This window comes from Typopeltis vanoorti, chromosome 10 (genome assembly GCF_054136105.1).
Source record: "Typopeltis vanoorti isolate ZY-2024b chromosome 10, IOZ_Tvanoo_1.0, whole genome shotgun sequence".
Taxonomy (NCBI): Eukaryota; Metazoa; Arthropoda; class Arachnida; order Uropygi; family Thelyphonidae; genus Typopeltis; species Typopeltis vanoorti.
In genome coordinates this window covers 90,377,495-90,397,760 of record NC_143558.1, presented here as the reverse complement: position 1 = coordinate 90,397,760, position 20,266 = coordinate 90,377,495, and the positions used below count along the sequence as shown (strand labels likewise).

Genomic DNA, 20,266 nt, shown 5'->3' with positions numbered 1-20,266 from the left:
TATTATCAGGACTTTCAACTGCCAGCTATGGAGAAAGATTGAAAAAAAATTTGGATTGCAGAGTTTGGTGGATAGGAGTAAAAGAGTTGATATGATAGATACATTTAACTTAGTGAAGAGGGTTTTATTGGATTAATCCAGATGAGATTATAAAAAGAGTTGAAGGTGAGAGGAGAAAAAACTAGAAGTCATCCCTGAAAGTTATGTAAGCGTGTGGGGAGTAGATTTTTTACATGGAGAATTGTCAGGGAATGGAATGCATTACCAGAATGTGATGTTAATGCAAGGAGTGTTAAGGATTCTAAGATTCGATATGATAAATATGTTGCGAGTTCAATGAACCTCCTATGATGAATCTGCTGACTCCATAGAGGATGCAATAATAATAATAATTGTTTTAAATCCGTATCCTGAACATAAAGTTTTATAATTGCTTGCTTGCAATTATACAAAGAGAAGTATGCTTAGTATTATGTGTGTGGGTATTAATGCCACCTAATTAGTATGATTTTCTTTGTGTACTCACTTTGATAGAACTTATGAATTAATTTTTATTTTTGTCAAATGAAAAATCAAAATAAATATTAAGTTAAACTGATTTTGACATTTTAATTATACTAATTTTATTAACAATATTTTATAATATATGCTTGTTATAAAGTTAGTAATGGCATTAATTTTTCATGTAGTACTATTATAATTATCGTGTACACTCCTGTGGGTACATATCAGGAATTTTTATCATGATTATGCTTGTTATATTTAGCAGAAATTGATTCAGTTTAATATTGATATTCATTATTCATTACAAGAAAGTTATAATAATGAAAATTATTTTAAATTGTAATTGAAACATTTAATAGAAAGCAAGCATATCTAAGGGACAGTTTTGACTTTGCATTAATACTACAATAAAAAGCCAAAAATACTGAGCATAGTGTTTGGTAGAATACAAATGTCACACTTTGAGAGCCCCCCCCCCCCTATGAGAGGCAGTTTGAGCCTCAAATCTCCTGCAATTCTTAGTAAGTATTCCAACCTAAACAAAACTTGCTAAGAATTGCAGGAGATTTGAGGAAAGGCCCCTCAGATTTAAATTTGCATCGTTGAAGTAAGGTGGCTTTTTTCCAATGAATTCTGTGCCAGGTATCCAGGGCATGGTCTATTAATCCTGAGTAGCTGTAGTGGTGAAACTTGAGTTAGTCTTGGTGTTATGATATATGGATGTTGGCTGTCCTGCCTGTTTGGCCACAGTAGGAACTGTTGCGGCTGCAGGATACAAAGCCAATAGGTGGCATAATTAGTGGACTTTAGGCCAGCCTGAATATCTCCTGTTCTGTCTTTGTTACTGAAGTGTGCCTGCATGCACATGTTGGATACTGATGTATTAATCCCTGAAGATGCAATTCAACTTTGTTGAAATATAGAAAGTAATTAAAATTTTTAGTTATCTAGCCTATGTTGTCAATTTCTTGAAACAACATAATGCATGAGAATCAATGTATAAGCCTAAACACCAGGATGTCTAATTATATTTTTTTTTCCGGCATTAAATAACATTAGTTGAATAAGGAATCACCTCTAATTTGGAATAAATAATTGAACAGGCTCGTGTTGTAATACATTTATTTTTTATCCTTACAGAGGCTGGTAGCATTTTTCCAGTGACATCTGCATGTGACTGGTGGAGTCTTGGTGCATTACTATTTGAATTACTTACAGGGAGAGTATGTATCATATCATTTGCATTAAATAGTGATTTTAATCTTATGTTACTATTTTTAAATTATTACTTTTATCAATTTTTTTTTTTTTTATGAAGAAAACCAACCTCATATTCTAGAGATTATATAATATATAATTATATAGTTCATACTAAACAATTGTTGAAATTGTGGCCTAAATTCAAAAATGAAAAATTTTTTCATTTTTAAAATTTTATTTCATAGCAAATAATTAAATTTGAAACTTAAAATGTTTCAGAATTGACCAGAGAGTTTATATGCAACTTTCAGCATCAGAGTTGCCAATATATTCTTCTTCTTAAGCTTTCACGAACCATTGAGGTTCTTAGCTGTAGACTTCTCAACCCTGACTATCTCGAGGGTAAGGTGGTTGGCCCTATACCCCCTGGTATGTCTGTAGATGTGTGTGTTCGCGGAGCCGGTTTGCCTGTTCTGGGGGACGAAAAACCCGAGTTTCTGGGCGAAAAAATCCCCTACCTCCATATTAGACCAGCTAACTCACATTTAGCCAAAACAGACCAGATAAAGATTCCTCACGTCTTGGACAGGAATTGAACCCAGGTCTTTCCGACCAAAGGGCTTCATCTATACCGACTGAGCTATGGAGGCTCTTGCCAATGTATTGCATTACTTAAATAACACAGCCTCTGCCCACGATTCCATGTCTTCATCTTTTATTATTTTTATTATTATTATTAGTAGTAGTAGTAACAGAGACCTCCAGGGAGTCAAGGATTCATCAAAGGAGGCCACAAATCACATCCAATTGCAATCCATTCCAATCACACACAACTCTATGAGAGAATATCTAGCCCTCACCCTCTTTTTGACAGTATTCATTCTCAACTTCCAAGGATGTTCTCGCATCTTTTCCCCACCCTCCATAAAATAAAAAATTCCATCTACTGAATTCCTGTATGACCCTTTCAGAAGTTTGCAAGTTTCAATCATGTCATCCCTCTTTCTCCTGTTTGCTAGTATCAGCAGTCTATGAATTCTCAGTCTATCTTCATAATCAGTATTTCACGATCCTGATATCATTTTTAACACTTCTCTTTGGTATACAACTTGCCATTGCTGCTAATAAATATTCCTAAACCAGTTCACAAGCATTGATGATATCTCATCCTTCCAATTCCTCCATCCATGGAACTGACCTAAGCTGATTTCTAAGATTATTATAATCAACTGCCTTATATACATCCCTTTTTCTTAGATACTCTTGCATGTCTATTCATCTTCCAAGTCTAAACTATGTGGTCACTTTCTCCAACTGGGAGCAGAGATGCCATCTGTTATAATCAGATCTTCTGATGCTATGACCATTTCCAAACTCTTAAACTCATGTTCTTTCTATTACATGTTGCCTGAAACATTTTTCCATCAAGAATTCCAAAAATTCCATTCCCCTAGTACTACTACACGCAGTTTAATCTTCCCAGTTTATACTGCTGTAGTTAACGAAACCTTATGAACAGAGGAATAAGTTATTGTAATATGGTGACAGAAGATGGAATACCCAGGTTAGAAGGCATTGAAATGAATACTGGGAAGAGCAGAGAAGAACTTCCAATGAAGTTAACAAGAATGATGACAGTGGATCAAAGTCTTCTGAAGTTCAACTTCTGGTTGAGTTAGTCTCAGAAGAAGGTGCTTCCACTTTACTAATTTACATAAAATAGGAATATGAAATGTAAGAAGCATGTATTAAAGAAAACTGGAACTGGTAAAGAAAGAAATAAGAACTTGAGTTAAGATTTTAGGAATTAGTGAACTGAGATGGACAGGAATGGGTCACTTTGATACCGATGATTTCATGATGTATTACTCTTGAAACTTTCGAAGAAAGGAAGTAGCATTCACAGTTAGAAGAGAATACATAAATAATTCTAATTAATTCTAATCAGAATAAAGGCATATCCAGTGAATGTTACACTCATACAGGTGTGCACCCACTGCAGATTCAAGTGAAGATGAGGTAGAAGAATTTTACAGCTGCATACAACATTAGTATACAGTATTGAGAAAACAGATTTTCTCTTGATATTAAGTGATTGGAATGTAAACGTGGCAGAAAAAGAAGAACAAGGCATCTGGAAAATTTGGTTTTGGGATGAATGAACCAGGAGAAAGGATGTTGGAATTTTGTGTCAAGAGCAGTTGCTTTCAACAACATAAAAGAAGATTGTACACATGGACTTCACCTAATGGTGAATACAGAAATCGGATAGATTATATTGTTGCCAGCAGAAGGTGGAGAAGTGCTATCCAAGCAGCAAAAACATTACATGGTGCAAACTGTGGGACAGATCATGAATGTTTGATAGCTGAAGTTAAATTGAAATTAAGGACAGTATCAGATTTGAATTAAATCATATAAATGAAGCATTGGAAGTAAGTCAGAAAGAAAGTAAAAAGTTTGGAGACGACAGGAAGAGAATTAGAAGAACTGTGGGAAGAAACAAACTGTACAGTCATAGAAACAGCAAAGAAGACTAAGTAAAGTAGTAAAGATAAGGAAAATCATCTAAACATCTTTTGTGTGCTCACACTTGGATAAAGGATTAAACTAAATTTATTATAATCTAACCAAGTGAAAAATAAACTTTCAATATCTTTCTCTAAATCCAGAGTAATTTAATAAAAAAAGGTGGCAAACCTTTCGGCAACTCCTATAGGTAAAGATGATCTCGCTATTGCTTCTGCCTGGTATCTCCAACACTGGGCCTGGCTCCCACTGAAGAGCCTCAATAAAGGTCGAAACTAGTCTGGGTAGTGGCCAATCCCTTAATGCATAACATTATACATATCTGCAAGGAGATGTGTTTTGCATTATGGAAGATACTGGGATAGGAGTGTTGGTAGCTTGCTCCACCTTTTCTACGAGTTGCCCAGAGTTGTACTACCTTACCCCAGTAAGGTAGTACAACTTGCTCAATAAAGGTCAAAACTAGTCTGGGTAGTGGCCAATCCCTTAATGCATAACATTATACATATCTGCAAGGAGATGTGTTTTGCATTATGGGAGATACTGGGATAGGAGTGTTGGTAGCTTGCTCCACCTTTGCTACGAGTTGCCCGGAGTTGTACTACCTTACCCCAGTAAGGTAGTACAACACCATATTCAGTCCTGAAGATATTTTCAGGCACAAACTTTCTTTGTTCACACTTGGATAAAGGATTAAACTAAATTTATTATAATCTAACCAAGTGAAAAATAAACTTTCAACATCTTTCTCTAAATCTAGAGTAATTTAATAATAAAAAAAAAAAAAAAGGTGGCACACCTTTTGGCAACTTCTATAGGTAAAGATGACCTCACTATTGCTTCTGCCTGGTATCTCCAACACTGGGCCTGGCTCCCACTGAAGAGACCTCAATAAAGGTCGAAACTAGTCTGGGTAGTGGCCAATCCCTTAATGCATAACATTATACATATCCGCATAGAGATGTGTTTTGCATTATGGGAGATACTGGGATAGGAGTGGTGGTAACTTACTCCACCTTTGCTATGAGTTGCCTGGAGTTGTACTACCTTACCCCCAGTAAGGTAGTACAACACCATATTCAGTTCTGAAGATGAAGATATTTTCAGGCGCAAACTTTGCTTGCTCACACTTGGATAAAGGATTAAATTAAATTTATTATTATCATCTTTTGTTTTGTTCTTGCAACAAAAGGTGCAAGGAAATTGAAGAAAGCAACATTATGGGTAGAACAAGAGATCCGTTTAGAAAAATAAATGATGTTACATGGAAGTTTATCCCTAGATTACAAGTTGTGAAAAGTAATTTGGGAAAATGTCTGATGGAAGAAGGAACAGCGAAAAAAAGATGGAAAGAGTATGGTATGTAGAGGATTTGTACATGAAAGATAATAATATTGAAAGAGAATTTGTTGAGGAACCCATGATAATGAAAAGTGAAGCGATATCAGCAATGGAACTGCTGCCAAATGGAGCTGATGGAGTGTCAGTGGAATTATTGAGAGCAGCTGGGGATGAAGTAGTAAATATATTAACTGAAATTTGTCATCAGGTTTGGAAGAAAATATACTGGCCTAGTGATTGGAAAACATCAGTATTCATCCTAATTCCAAAAAACTCAAATCCCAGAGATTTTGAGAATTATATAACTATCGCTTTAATTTCCCATACAAGTAAAATTATGCTGAAAGTGATCCAACAAGGGCTGGAAATATATGTGAATAGAGAAATTCCCAAGAGCAGGCAGACTTTAGGTGAGGAACTAGAGACCAAATAGCAAACATGAGATGGATTATGAAAAGTACAAGAGAATTTCAGAAGGAAGTAGTCATCTGTTTTATTTATAAAAAAGTTTTAGATTGCATGGATCACAACACACTATGGATCGTAATGATATCAGTGGGATTTCCTGTGCATCTAATTCTCTTGCTGAGAGAGCTGTATGACAAACCAAGAAACTTCGATAAAATCAGTCTTTGGGGAAACAGACGGTGTTCAAGTGGAAAAAGGGATGCAACAAGGTTGTATACTACCCTATATTTTTAATATTTATAGTGAATATATTATGAGAATGGCTAACATAGATAAAGATCAAGTTGGAATTAAGACTGGTGGCAGAAAAAGAAATAATTTAAGACATGAAGATGATACAACCCTCATAGCAGAAACTAAGGAAGATCTGGAGTTGTCAATTCTACTGGTTAAGAGGGAAAGTAACAAAGTGGGCTAATTTACATATCAGCAAAACAAAAGTGATGGCTTTTTGCAATTTAAATGAACTTAAAATAGAGGGAGATAAAATAGAAATTGTTAAAAGTTATAATTTATTGGAGTGCAGAATCAGAAATAATGATAAATGTGAAGATGAAATTAAAAGATAGTCATGGGGAGGAAAAATCTCTGTTAAACCTGACAAAAATTATGAAAGATAAGGGTATGAGTAAAGCCAAGAAAGTTAGAATTGCCAAAGCAATGGTATTTTCAGTAGTGATATATGGATGTGAAAACCTGAATTATTAAGATGCCAGAGAGAAAGCAAATTGATTAATTTGAATTATGGATGTGGAGGAGACTATTAAGAATCCCATGGACTTCAAGCCTGACCAATAAGAAGGTTTTTGAGAGTTTTATTATTATTATTGTTGTTGTTCCGGGCAACCGCAAGGAGTCGACAGACTCATCGAGGGAGGCCCTAACATCATGTCAAGAACAACTATTCGACATTGACACGGTATCTATCATACCTTGCCTTGAACTCATTCATGGTCATAGCACCCACAACAGACTCTGGAAGCTTATTCCACTCATTCACCACTCTCCAAGTAAAAAACCTAGCTCTAACACCCTTGTCAACCACGCTCTTGCCCAGCTTCCATGCATGGCCCCTAGTCCTCCCACCACCAGTCATATTTTCAAAAATATCTTCTGGATCAATCTTATAGAAATCCTTCAGTAATTTGAATGTCTCAATCATATCACCCCTCCTTCGCCTATCGTCCAATCTCTGCAACCCACAAATCTTCAGCCTATTCTCATAAGGTTCATTCCACAGACCTTCTATCATCTTGGTCACTCGTCTCTGGATCCTCTCCACTTACTCCCCATCACGAAGAAACCCTGGTGCCCATAATTGGGCACAGTAGTCCAGATGGGGGTCTTATCAAGGCTCGATACAGAGGAACAACAACTTGTTTGTCTCTGTATGTTAAAGTATTTTTCAGAAGCCAAGTGATTTGATGAGCTGATTTAGTCACTTTTGCAATGTGCCCCCTAAACTTCAATTCCCTATCCACCAACACTCCCAAATCCCTGGCCTCGTCAATCTCCTGGAGTACGGTTCCACCAATGCGATATACTGCTGCTATTCTTTTCACCCCAAAGTGCATAACCTTACACTTTGGCACATTAAATTGACATCCATTTTTCCTAGCCCAGTCCTCCAAACTATCCAAATCATCCTGTAAAATTTTGACATCCTGTGCACTCACAATTGCTCTACCCAACTTTGCATCATCAGCTGAACAAGTGAACACTTCCTTTCAAATCCTTTCCTATATCATTGATGAACAAATTGAAAAGCAGTGGTCCAAGAACAGAGCCCTGTGGCATACCACTAGTCACAAGCCATCTTTTAGACTCCACTCCTGCATAAACCACTCTCTGGTATCTCTCCATCAACCACCCTCCTATCCATCTCACCAACCCTATATCTGTCCCCATCTGCTCCAGTTTACTGATTAGGGTTCCATGTGGTATCCTGTCAGAGGCCTTGGCAAGGTCCAGTAGTATCACTGTAAACCCATTACCCCTATCCAGTTCAGCCGTTACTGTGTTATAAAACGTGAGCAAGTTACTGAGGCATGATCTACCCTTCACAAAATCATGTTGTCCCCCATACAATATCCCATTTTCATCTATGCAATCCTGTATTCTTTTCTTGACTAATTTCTCTAAGGCCTTGACAATGATTCCTGATATGCTAATCGGTCGGTAATGTACAACAGCAGTCTTGGAACCACCTTTATGCAGTGGAACTATTTTCCCCCTCTTTCCACCCCTTCGGGACTAACCCAGACCCGAGACTCAAATTAAACAAAATAGTCAAGGGTACTGACAATTCTTTAGCTGCTTCTCGTACGACACGAGCTGGTATACCATCCAATCCCACGGATGTATTGACATTGAGGTTATGCAATAGACTACTCACCTCCACTTCATTCACCACAATTCCCGTATAATCTACTGGTTTATTCGTTTCTGCAATGTCACCACCTGGATGATATATACTTGCAAAGTGCTCACTCAGTAACTCAACTGTATCAACTGATTCAGTTACCTCCCTACCATCGGCATTCTTTAAAATCATTCTGCCATGTACATTTTTCCTTTTACTTGCTACATATCTAAAGAACTGTTTAGAATTCTCTTTAGCCTGCATGGCCAATGTTCTTTCGTAATCCTTTTTTGCTTTTCTTACCACACTCGTTACCCTTCTGGCCTGCTCTTTATACCGTTCATGTGCCTGCCGGTTACCTTTCTCCTTAAATTCCCTCCATAGTTGTTTCTTATTTTGCAGCTCAAGCTTAATGGTGTTATTCATCCATTTAACCCCTACTTGATTTATTATTCGGACTCTTGGTATACAGTCAGCCATTGCTTCTTAACTGCCTTTCATGCACTATCAACTTCTAGTCCTTGCAGTTGTACATGCCATGGCACTGAACCAATCAAACTCCTAATCTTGTCATACTTTCCAGCCCGATAATTCCACATGTACCCTGTCTTAATTGAAAATTTCACACCTTTAGCCACCTCCCAAGTCAAGACCCTATGATCACTCTCACCAATTGGCAATGTGGTCATATTTGTTACAGCCAAATCCTCAGATGTAATTACTAGGTCAAGCACTCTCTGACCCCTAGTATTTTCCATTACATGCTGTCGCAGATAGTTATCCCTTAATAACCGCATAAAATCCAATTCCTTCCTCCCGTGTGTCCTCTCCTCGCTCCAATCAGTGCGACCATAGTTGAAATCTCCCATAATAATTACCATCCTTCCACTCATTTCTTCTATTTGCTTGTGCATACTGTCACCATCCTCTTTCCATCACCTGGTCTATAGCAGCATCCAATTGTATATTTAGTTCTGCTAGCCACAATCTCGCACCAAATGGCCTCAAATGTGCTCTTTTCTCTATCCTGCAATTCAACTCTATTCTCCTTGGCTGTAGCTCATCAGCTATCATCAACAATACTCCTTCCCCCCATTTTATTCTCCCTGTCATTCCTGAACACACTATACCCATCACATTCAATCCCACTAGCTATATCATCTACAGTCAGCCATGATTCACTAATACCAATAACCTGTGGTCTGGAAGTGCCAACCATGGCCAACCCCCCCCCCCCGTTACCATCCATTCTGATAATTCTAGTTTTACTGCATCGATACACTGACTTGTTCGAAGAACAACATTCTCTTCAGATGCCTTCATCCTTTCTCGTTCAAATGCAAGCCATCTCTTGCATGCTATTCCTTTCTGTCCTCAAATGCCTTCCGAGCACGCATAATCCAATCCTCTCTTTCGACACATTCTGGCTATCATTACTGTTTATTATTGATGCTCTTGTCTGCAGCTATACATTATCATACCTGGGCAACATACTCACTATCTCTCTCTCTCTCTCTCTGCTCTCAGTCTTCTTCTACAACGTCAGATTCAACCTCTCTCCACTCAATTCACACTGCTTCTCAAGTCATTTGTGCCCACCACAATCTTCTCATCCACTTTTCACCTCGTTTAATTATCATAGTCACATCATCTATTGTTCCTCCTGGCAAACACTCCTCTGGTATTCTGTCTTTCACACCACAATTTCCATACATCACACCTCTTACCACTCTGTTTCCTCCTTGCTCACCTGCATCCCTCACTCACTCTCTCCTCTGACACTTTCTTTTAAGGTTACACGGTGATCAGCATTCATATTTATGAATTTAGGGACACAAAACATACGTGTTGAAAAGATTATTTTACTGATTAATAATAAAATAATAACTTGACGTTTCGACCCCTGTATTGAGGTCATCATCAGAAGGATACATGTGTATAAGAACCAAGCTACATGCTGTTGTACTCTATACAGGTAAATTACATCTATGTTGTTAACTAATCTTTTTTCTTAGCCTGCCCTCTAGTGATAAAATTTTTTTTTTTAATATAAAAAATTACCAATAAAAACTACACTAAACTCTGCTAAAGTCCTCACGTACTAGGATTCTTCTGGAATTATACAGTTCATATTGCTATATTACGATTATCTTCTGGATTTGTACATACAGGTTGCTATTGAATGTTCAGGAGAAAAAAAAAAAAAAGAGAAAAAAAAACACTTCACCAAGGCTTCTTGTATTGAGATTTTTCCTGGTGGTTGCTATTAAGGTTGCAGATGATTCCTCCACATTCTTGGAATGGTTAGACCATCACTTTTATTCAGATTAGGATCATGTTTGAACATTTCACATGCTTCCTTGAATTTCTGCTCGAGCCAGGTTTTGGTAAGGTGTAGGGACTTGGTACCTTTCCAATCAATTATGTGGTATGTTTGGAGTGCGTGGTCAGATAGGCTGGTTTTTCCAAAATGGAGGCATTTTATGTGTCGTTTGTGTTCATCCTTCTTGATTGGGATGGTGCACCCTGTTTCCCCTATGTATGGTATGTTACTTTTTTTTTATCACTAGAGGGCATGCTAAGAAAAAAGATTAATTAACAACATAGATGTAATTTACCTGTATAGAGTGCAACATACTGTTGCACTCTATACAGGTAAATTACAGGTTCTTATACACATGTATCCTTCTGATGATGACCTTAATACAGGGGTCGAAACGTCAAGTTATTATTTTATTATTAATCAGTAAAATAATCTTTTCAACACGTGTGTTTTGTGTCCCTAAATTCATAAATATGAACTTTCTTTCCTTGTTATCTTGCTTACTTGCTATCCTCTCCTCTTCTTATACCTGGTTCCTGCACTGTCTCCTATTCTTTCCCCTTTTATTATTCCCATAACTTTTTCTAACTCCTACTCTGATTTGCTTCACATTCATTGTTTCCAATCGACTAATATCTTTTTTCATGCTTCCGAACTCATACCTCATTCTTTCACTTCTTTCAGTGCATCTATCTTTCCCTGCAAGCTACTGACTCTCGCTTGACATTCTTTCTCTCAACATCATCATCTCCCAAAACTACACCATCTTTCAGCCCTACTGCACTCAATAATTTTAGATTCTCATTCACATGCTGCACGTAGGGGAGTGAGAGGCAGGTTTTTTTTTTTTTTTTTTTTTTTCCCATGATCATGGATCATGCTACTTGTCTCTCTCTTGGTTGGTATTCAGCTGTTTCTGACATAATGCTGTTGAGGTCCATTGTGCTAATTTCTAAATCTCTTCAATTCTAATCAAGGCAGATGGCCAGTTTGTCCACAATAACAAAGATGACATGAGCAGGATACTTGATAGACATCTGACAAAACTACCATTCAAAATGTTATTGGTAATTATCATCCTTCTGGCAGATTTTAAAGAATTTCAATACCCTACCTTAAAGGAACTTTGGAACAAATAGCAAGGATTCTTCTTAAATTCAATCTATATGCTTCCTTCACACCAGCTTGGAAACTGTCTTATTTCCTACCATCTACAAAGAATACATTACCACTGTTAAATTGTGAATGAAACTACGTTGTGTAATTTATTTTTTTCATTCACATTTAACGTTGCTTATTATGTATTAATCATGATTTGTATAAAAATTATTTATTATTCCTTAATTTAGGATTACTATTTAAATGTTTATTCTAAACTTAACCTACTATTAATTTATTAAGCAATAATATGTGCAGAATTTATAATAACTAAAATATATAAGATGTAACGAAAAGTATTATTATAATTAATTCTATACGTAATGAAAAAGCTGATTAAGTAGCTTGAATATTCTGTTTATTCTTATTTGTGAAAATTTAACGTTATGTAATCACTCATGTAGTAGTAGAGTATTGTATTACATTAGCGAAATGTTTGCGTTCATTTGTTGTCATGGAGACGCATGAAATAAACAAGCACGAGTCGAATAGAGCATGACCTTCGGACTGAAAGGAGAGGAAAAGATATAGAAGATTTTTAATTAGAGAGAAGAGAGAAAGTTTTTGCGGAGCGGGAAGGAAGGTAGGATACAAGCAAAGGAAGTGGAAGAAAATTATAAGTTCTCTAGGGCAGAAATTCATGAGAATAGTGTTTAGAAGTGAGCCAAAACATAGTGAATCATATACTTAGCTGCAAGAGAAATCAGCTGTGTTGTATAGGAAAATTAATGCCGTATCCGGATAAATAAAGAACTGGACATTCAATGGAAAATTCTGATTAGTTCCAGTTAGTCTAGGATTACGTCTTAATTCTATGTTGCCCTGAGAAGAATTATATTGAAATTAACTAGTTTGAGAAAAGTAAACAAGGAAAGATATCAGTGCCTTATTGATGTGTTTTTTTTGAGTAGTGAAGCGCAATTAACAGTAGTTCAGTTAAATCATTGGAGAATTTTTATTAATGTGTTCCGCTAACGTAAATAAGTTAATTCATAAGTGTGCTCACAATTAATTGATGTATTGAAGATTGTATCTGGTAAGAGTAGTCATATTTGTTTGTTTATTCTAACATTAACATATCTTCGAAGTTCAAAGTCCGAAATAAGATTGCTTGGAATATTGTCTACCTTGATTAGTGCTTCCTGTGAATTTAAACATTAAGTAAAGCTGATGGATATGTGGAGACTGATTAAATAAGAAGTTTCGTTTTATTAACTTGAGTTAAGAAAGCTTGTGATCTTGAAGCGTGAATTGTATGTGAAAGTTTAGAACATTGAATTGGCATGAGTGACTTAGCAAGATGTATTAAGTTAATTGTATTGTTTCATTTTAAAGCAGAATTCTTGTATTTGTTATATATATCATATGTTAAATGTTTTATTTTGTTAATCTAAATATTGTGTTTGCCTGAATTCCTTTTTATTGCACCGTTCATAAATATTCGAATCTTGCAGGAACCCCAAGTGGAATAGTAAATAATTCGGCCTAAATAAATGAGGAGACTGCTAACTTAATTAAGAATTGATCCTACTATTTTATATAGACTAATCTAAAAATAGGGTGGCACAGTATAATTATAAATTTCCCTACTTTTGGATCGGTGATCAATTTGCAATTAGTTGTTATATTGATAAGAGTGACTTGAACCAAGATGGCGGATTTAGAACATAACATGAAAATAGAACGTCACGACACCACCTCTTTCATTATTTGATATCTATTAAGTACCCTGCTGATGTCATCTTTGCTATTTTGGACAGACTGGCCATTCTGTCTTGATTAGAATTGAAGAACATCAAGACTATATTACATTTTTAGAATCCAAGAAGTCATTATTATTATTACCCCAAGACCTCATGGAGTCAAGGACTCATCTGGGAGATCCTTTTATCAGACACACACATCTCATCATACCGTGTCTTAAACACACTCAAACTCCTTGCAGACACCACACTCTCAGGCAAGGCATTCCAATCATTCACAACTCTGCACGAAAAAAACCTGCCTCTCACTCCCCTACTCACACCCTCTTTATACAGTTTCCAGGGATGACCTCTGGTTCTCCCCTGATCTCCCACTATTCTCTGTAGAACTTTTTCACCATTGATCCTGTAATAACCCTTTACCAACTTGTAGGTCTCTATCATATCTCCCCTCTTCCTCCTGTCCACCAGACTCTGCAAATTACATCTTCTCAATCTTTCCTCATACTTGACATTCCAGAGGTCAGAAACTATCTTAGTTAGTCGCCTTTGAACCCTTTCCAACATCTCTTCATCCTTCTGAAAACCCGGTGACCAAATCTGGACACAATAGTCCATGTGTGGCCTAATCAAAGCCTTATACAGCAGAACAAGAATTTCCCTACTTCTACACGTCAGTGTCCTCCACATCATTCCCAGAAGCCTTTGTGTTGTCTTCACAATTTTGGCGATGTGTCCCCTAAATTTTCGATCCTTATCCACTATCACCCCCAGATCTCTTATTTCCTCTACCTCCAACAATATATTCTCACCAAGCATAAATTCTGCATCCCATCTTTGTTTTTCAAATTTTAAAACCTTACATTTTGCAACATTGAACTCACATCCCCATTTCCTTGCCCAATCACTAAATTTATTCAAGTCTTCTTGTAAGGCTACAACATCTTCATTACTCTTTATGGTTCGTTCCAACTTTGCATCATCTGCAAACAACTGAATATCTATATCCAAATCTTCACCTATATCATTAATATACAAGTTAGACAGTAATGGCCCTAAAACAGACCCCTGAGGCACTCCACTAGTGACTTTCCTTTTCCTGGATATCGCACCCCCATACACAACTTGTTGATACCTATCAGATATCCAGTCTCCAATCCAATGCATTAATCTAATATCCAACCCCATCTGCTCTAGTTTGACTGTCAACTTATCGTAAGGTACTCTATCAAAAGCCTTTGCGAAATCCAAGTATATTACTGTGTATCCTTCTCCTCTGTCCAAGGAAGCAGTCACTTTATTGTAATAAGTAAGTAGATTACTAAAATTTGACCTTCCTTTAGCAAATCCATGCTGTCCACCAAAGATAATACCATTGTTGTCAACCCAACTCTGGATCCTAGTTCTCACAAGCTTCTCCAACAACTTAACCACAACACCTGACACACAGATAGGCCTATAGTTTGATGCTTGAATTTGATCACCTCCTTTATGAAGTGGCACAATCTTGCCCTCCTGCTCCTTAGGAACTTGACCAAGTGCAAGACGCATATTAAACAAATATGTCAAGGCAGGTGTCAACTCCCTGGCACATTCCTTCAGAATATGCGGTGATATATTATCAAGTCCCACAGCCTTATTTACATCTAGTTTACTCAACTCCCCATCATCAACTGCTCTCTATCTCTCCATGAAGTCACATTCACAAGATTGAAAGATCTTTATGAACTGCTCATTAAGTATCTTCACCACACATTTTGCAACAGCTGTCTTTATACCATTTTCTACAATCAATGTCATCCTTCCATAATCATTCTTTCTTTTGCTGGCTACATATCGAAAGAACTCCCTAGGATTCTTTTTGGCTTCATTAGCTAACTGCTGTTCATACCTCTCTTTAGCTACTCTCACCAACCAAGTCACTCTCCTTACCTGGTCTTTGTAGACCTCATGAAATTGGTTATTTCCACTTCTCTTATGCTGCCTCCACAATGCCCTTTTTCTCTGTATCGTATGTTTAATCTCTTTATTCATCCATCTCACACTTACATTATTTAACCTTCTCACCCTTGGAATACATTTAGACATTGCATCTACTAAATAGTTTTTGAAAATCCCCCAAGCTGCATTGATCTCTTTTCCAGTTAACTCCTCATTCCACGTTACACCCGCAAGCTGTCTCCTGAGCTCTTCATAATCACCCCTACTTGTAGTTCCACATATACCCTTTTCTCACAGGGATCCTCACGCTTCTCGCAAACGCCCAGGTAATCAACCTCATGGTCACTCTCACCAATTGGTGGATGATTTGACACCTCATTTATAATTACATCCTCTGATGAGATGACCAAATCCAAGACCCTCAATCCTTATGCACCCTCTGTTAAATATGGTCTGAGGTAGTTATCCCTCAAAAACTCAAGAAACTCATTTTCTTTACTTCCAGTTGTTATCTCATCATTCCAGTCTATATTGCCATAATTAAAATCACCCATAATGATCACCCTTTTCTTATTTGCTTGGCTAATTTGACTATAAATTTCACTATCACCACCATCCACATTACCTGGTCTATAACATCATCCCACCAAGTATTTGATTCCATTCATCTCTATCTCACACCATACTGCCTCAAAACCACTGGCACTATTTCCGTCTTGCATCTCTACTTTGTATGGACATAACTCTTTCTCTATCATCAATAGCACTCCTCCTCCTCCCTTTTTTACCCTTTCTATCCTCATGAAACACATCATACCCTTCCATCTCTATTCCTGTCAGATGTCATCCTCTCCCAACCATGTCTTACTTATTCCGACAATCTTTGGGTGAACAGACGCAATTAGTGCAACCATTTCATCTGCTTTGTTTCTTATACTTCTAGCATTTGTGTACAAACACAACAGCTCATTCTTGGATCTACAGCTATTCCACTCGATCTCTCCATGCTCGACTGGGGCCATTTTCCTTTCTGCTTATTCATTTTAGAACCCTTTTCAATTCCAACTGTTTCCTCTTGATCCCTGGTGATTCCTTTCCTGTCTACACATGCTCTCACCTCCTCTTGGAGCATCCATCTTTCTCACGCTGTGTACCCCTGTCCACCCTGAGCCTCTCTGTTTCCCTGCTCCTCTTGCACAGCCATTCTCTCATTTTCTATACTCATGCCACTCACTTCCCCATTCATATCCACCTCTTCAATCTCTCCTGTCTTACTCTCCTGCTCTTCCACATCACTCCCCCTCTCGATCTGATTCATTCTCTCTATTCACTTCTCTACCTTCCAGCAGCAGTCTCTCCAAGCGACTCACACCATAACCACTCAAATGCAGTCCATCGCTCCCATACAGCTCACGTCATCCTTCAAACTCATTCCACACCTTAACAAACTGTACTCCCATCTCCTCACACATTTCAGCCTGCATATCATTCATAATTCTAGCTTTCCGCCTCATTTCACCACAGTCATACCTAGGCAACACACTGACTCTTCCTGTCACACTATTCTCTTTTATCCTCCCAAGCAGCCTCCTGATATCCATTCTGACACGCTTTTTGCCCTCTCTCAAATCATTTGTACCAAATAATATTATTAACTCTTTTGCTCGCTCCTGCCTCATATCCACTGCCTCAATTACTCTACTCATTTTACCACCTGGAAAACATACCTTGTGCATTCTATCCTCTAGCACACCTTTATGTATGAAGTCGCCATACAGTGCCACTCGCTCATCTTTCGTTAACGCTTTCATGCCATCATGATTTATTTTAATTTCATTCTCTTAATTTCATTCCTCAATTAATAAAAATTAATAATTCTCTTAATTTCATTCCTCATCCATTTCATTTCTTGTCTCATCCAATCCAATTCAACTTCCAAATCTCGCGACACATTCTCTCTATCATTCGATCTTTCTAACTCTCGACCCCCTCTTGTCACTTTCACTCTCATTCATCCATCTTTGTTTCCGTACTTTCGGTCCAACTTTCACTATCGTCCTTCTCACTTTCACTCTCATTTATCTTTCTTTGTTTCCGTACTTTCGGTCTAACATGCGTCCAACTTTCGCTGTCGTTCTTCTCACTGTCACTCTCATTTATCTTTCTTTGTTTCCATACTTTCAGTCCAACTTTCGCCATTATTCATTCTTTTTTCGCTATCATTTATTCTTTCGATTTTTTTCACTTTCGATTTCTGTGTCATGCCATTTCTAATTTCATTCGTTCTCTCAATTTCGTTTCCTTCCACCACTCTCGCCTCACTTTCGTCCCTTTTAACATCCGCTACGGTTTTCAAATCACTCTTTTTCTTTTTTACTGACTTTTTAACATTTTTTCGCATCTCTTTCTCACCATCCTTCTCTTTCAAACGTGCACTCATTTTTCCCATGAAATTCTCGCTACTAACACTTTCTGTCATCAATTTCATATTTGCATTCATCAGTTCCTCGTTCAGGTCACACTTCGCACACACTCTTCTTCCATCTGCTCTAAACATCCTCAAATCATTTATGTAATCAAAGAATACATATAACAGACCTCACACTTAATGAAACAACTGAAATCTAAATTAAAGTCATGGAATGACAATGCCTTCACCATTTTTTTTTTTCCCCTGCAGGTTACTAGGTCTAATAATAACGATTTCGTAATTAAGTTTAGGCAAGAAAAATCCCCCACACTAATAATACCGGTAGCACACAACGTTTACAGCTGCTCTTAGTCAAACAATTATACATATATACATAATTATTCCTAGAATAACTTATCTCAATCAGGAGCTCTTCTTAGACACGTCCACAGCGCTTGGCTCACTAGTGCCCGCTGTCTTGTCCGAAGTCTTGTCTTGCTTCTCACATTATTGACATTAGGCACAAAGTTTTTGGAACCAGACAAAACTTCTTCATTTCAGCATGTTCAAATTCCATTGTCTTTTCCTTGAAATATATGAAATGCTACCAAATTGTCTGCACCTCAATGGATCAGACTGCATACCAGTATCCAAGTTTTACGAAGTAATCACTAGTAATTGTTCATAAGTGTTTTTTTTTTTAATTAATAATTATTTTTTATCTACACATCTTTTTACAATTTTTCCTTTAAACTCTAATAGGGCAAGTTAAATCTGGAAATAGACAACAGAATAAGCAAAGCTGGTATGGTGGGTAGCCAGCTGAATAAATTTATATGGAATAAGAGAGAGAAATTAGCCGAAATACCAAACTAGCAGTATACAAGTCAAGACAGTGTTCAAACCAGTTTTAAGTTATGGATTTGAGAGTTGGGTTAGAAATAAAGCACATGATCAAAGACTAGAAACCACATATATGAGGATTCTGAGAAAAATTAGGGAGTCAACTTATGGAATCAATGGCAGAACATATTAAAAATGAAAATATTAGAGAGGAACTTAACATTATTAGCATTCATTCAAGAATGGGTGAGGAAAAGTTAGGAAAACAGATGTTTGATGCAAGGATGGCAGGAAAGAGACCCAGAGGAAAACCATTGTCTAGTTGGATTGATTCAATCAGAAGTACCTTAGAAGCATGAAATGTTAGATATGACAATATTGGCATACTCACAAGTAATAGATTGATATGGAGGAAAATTGTTGATAGGAGATTAATAATAATGTAATCATGTAGTGCTGCCATAGTAACCTGAATACCCCTTGGGGGGGGGTAGATATCAGAAAATTGATAATGAACTCTAATAGTGTAATATTATGTGCTTCAGCTGCGACCAAGACATTAGCTAATATATGCATGATTGATGAATCATTCTTTTGATTCATTTCTTGAATCAAGTTAACAGTCTGTCTTCCTTATAATGTCTTCATAATGTTGGATGAAAAATATTGGAATTTTTGAATAAAATTCTATATAATTATTGTTACATGTGTAAGCAATGAAAGTTATTTTAATGATTATAGAATGTAAGCAAGTTGCTCAAACATAACTTTCCCTTAATAAACCCATGTTATTCATTGCAAAGTATAGTTTCTCTGTCAATCCATTTCTGTATGCAAGCCCTGTCCGACTTTTCCAAAATCTTCATCACCACTTCATTGGTACTGATTTGAATACATCAGTCTTTGCACTGTGCCATATATACATGTGTGGATTACCATACATTCTTTCCATTCCTGTGGAATCTTCCCTGAGACTCAAACTCAGACTTTACTTTCCAAACAACAGTTGTGACTTTTCTGGCCTGCTGCTATAATTTTCATAACTGACATCATCCTTATGCAATAATCTTCTTTTTCTTAAGAATCTCTTGCTTAATAAGATTACATATCCATTTTACTCCTACCATATTTATTCTCTAAACTCTGGAGACACATTCCAATTTTACATCATTTAAGTATTTTTTAGATGATTCAATATATTCTGCCAATATCCTTCCCATCTAGCCACAGATACCATGGGATAGAACTTACCATATTTACTCCTCAGTTGGTCATAATTTCCTGCTTTTTAATTCAGCATCTAACCTTTTCTGAATGGACATTCATAAACTTAGCCAATTCCCAAGTGAGTACTATAGGATCACTGTCACCATTCGGAGGCAGAATAGTTACATATTGAACTATAATCCTGTCTGACACTATAATCAGATCTAACACTCTTTGACCTCGAGTTCCTTCTGTGACTCCGTAACAACCTTAAATTC

General features: G+C 36.9%; 1 protein-coding gene across 1 annotated transcript in view; it reads left to right on the top strand.

Annotated features, from left to right (window-relative positions):
• The window catches only part of LOC150102584 (inactive ribosomal protein S6 kinase delta-1), a 519,967-nt gene that overhangs the window by 462,670 nt on the left and 37,031 nt on the right, over positions 1-20,266 (top strand). Inside the window, exon 13 of the mRNA XM_090399211.1 lies at positions 1,645-1,727. Within this exon, the coding sequence (XP_090255337.1) occupies positions 1,645-1,727 (83 nt within the window). The remainder of the gene's footprint in view (positions 1-1,644; positions 1,728-20,266) is intronic.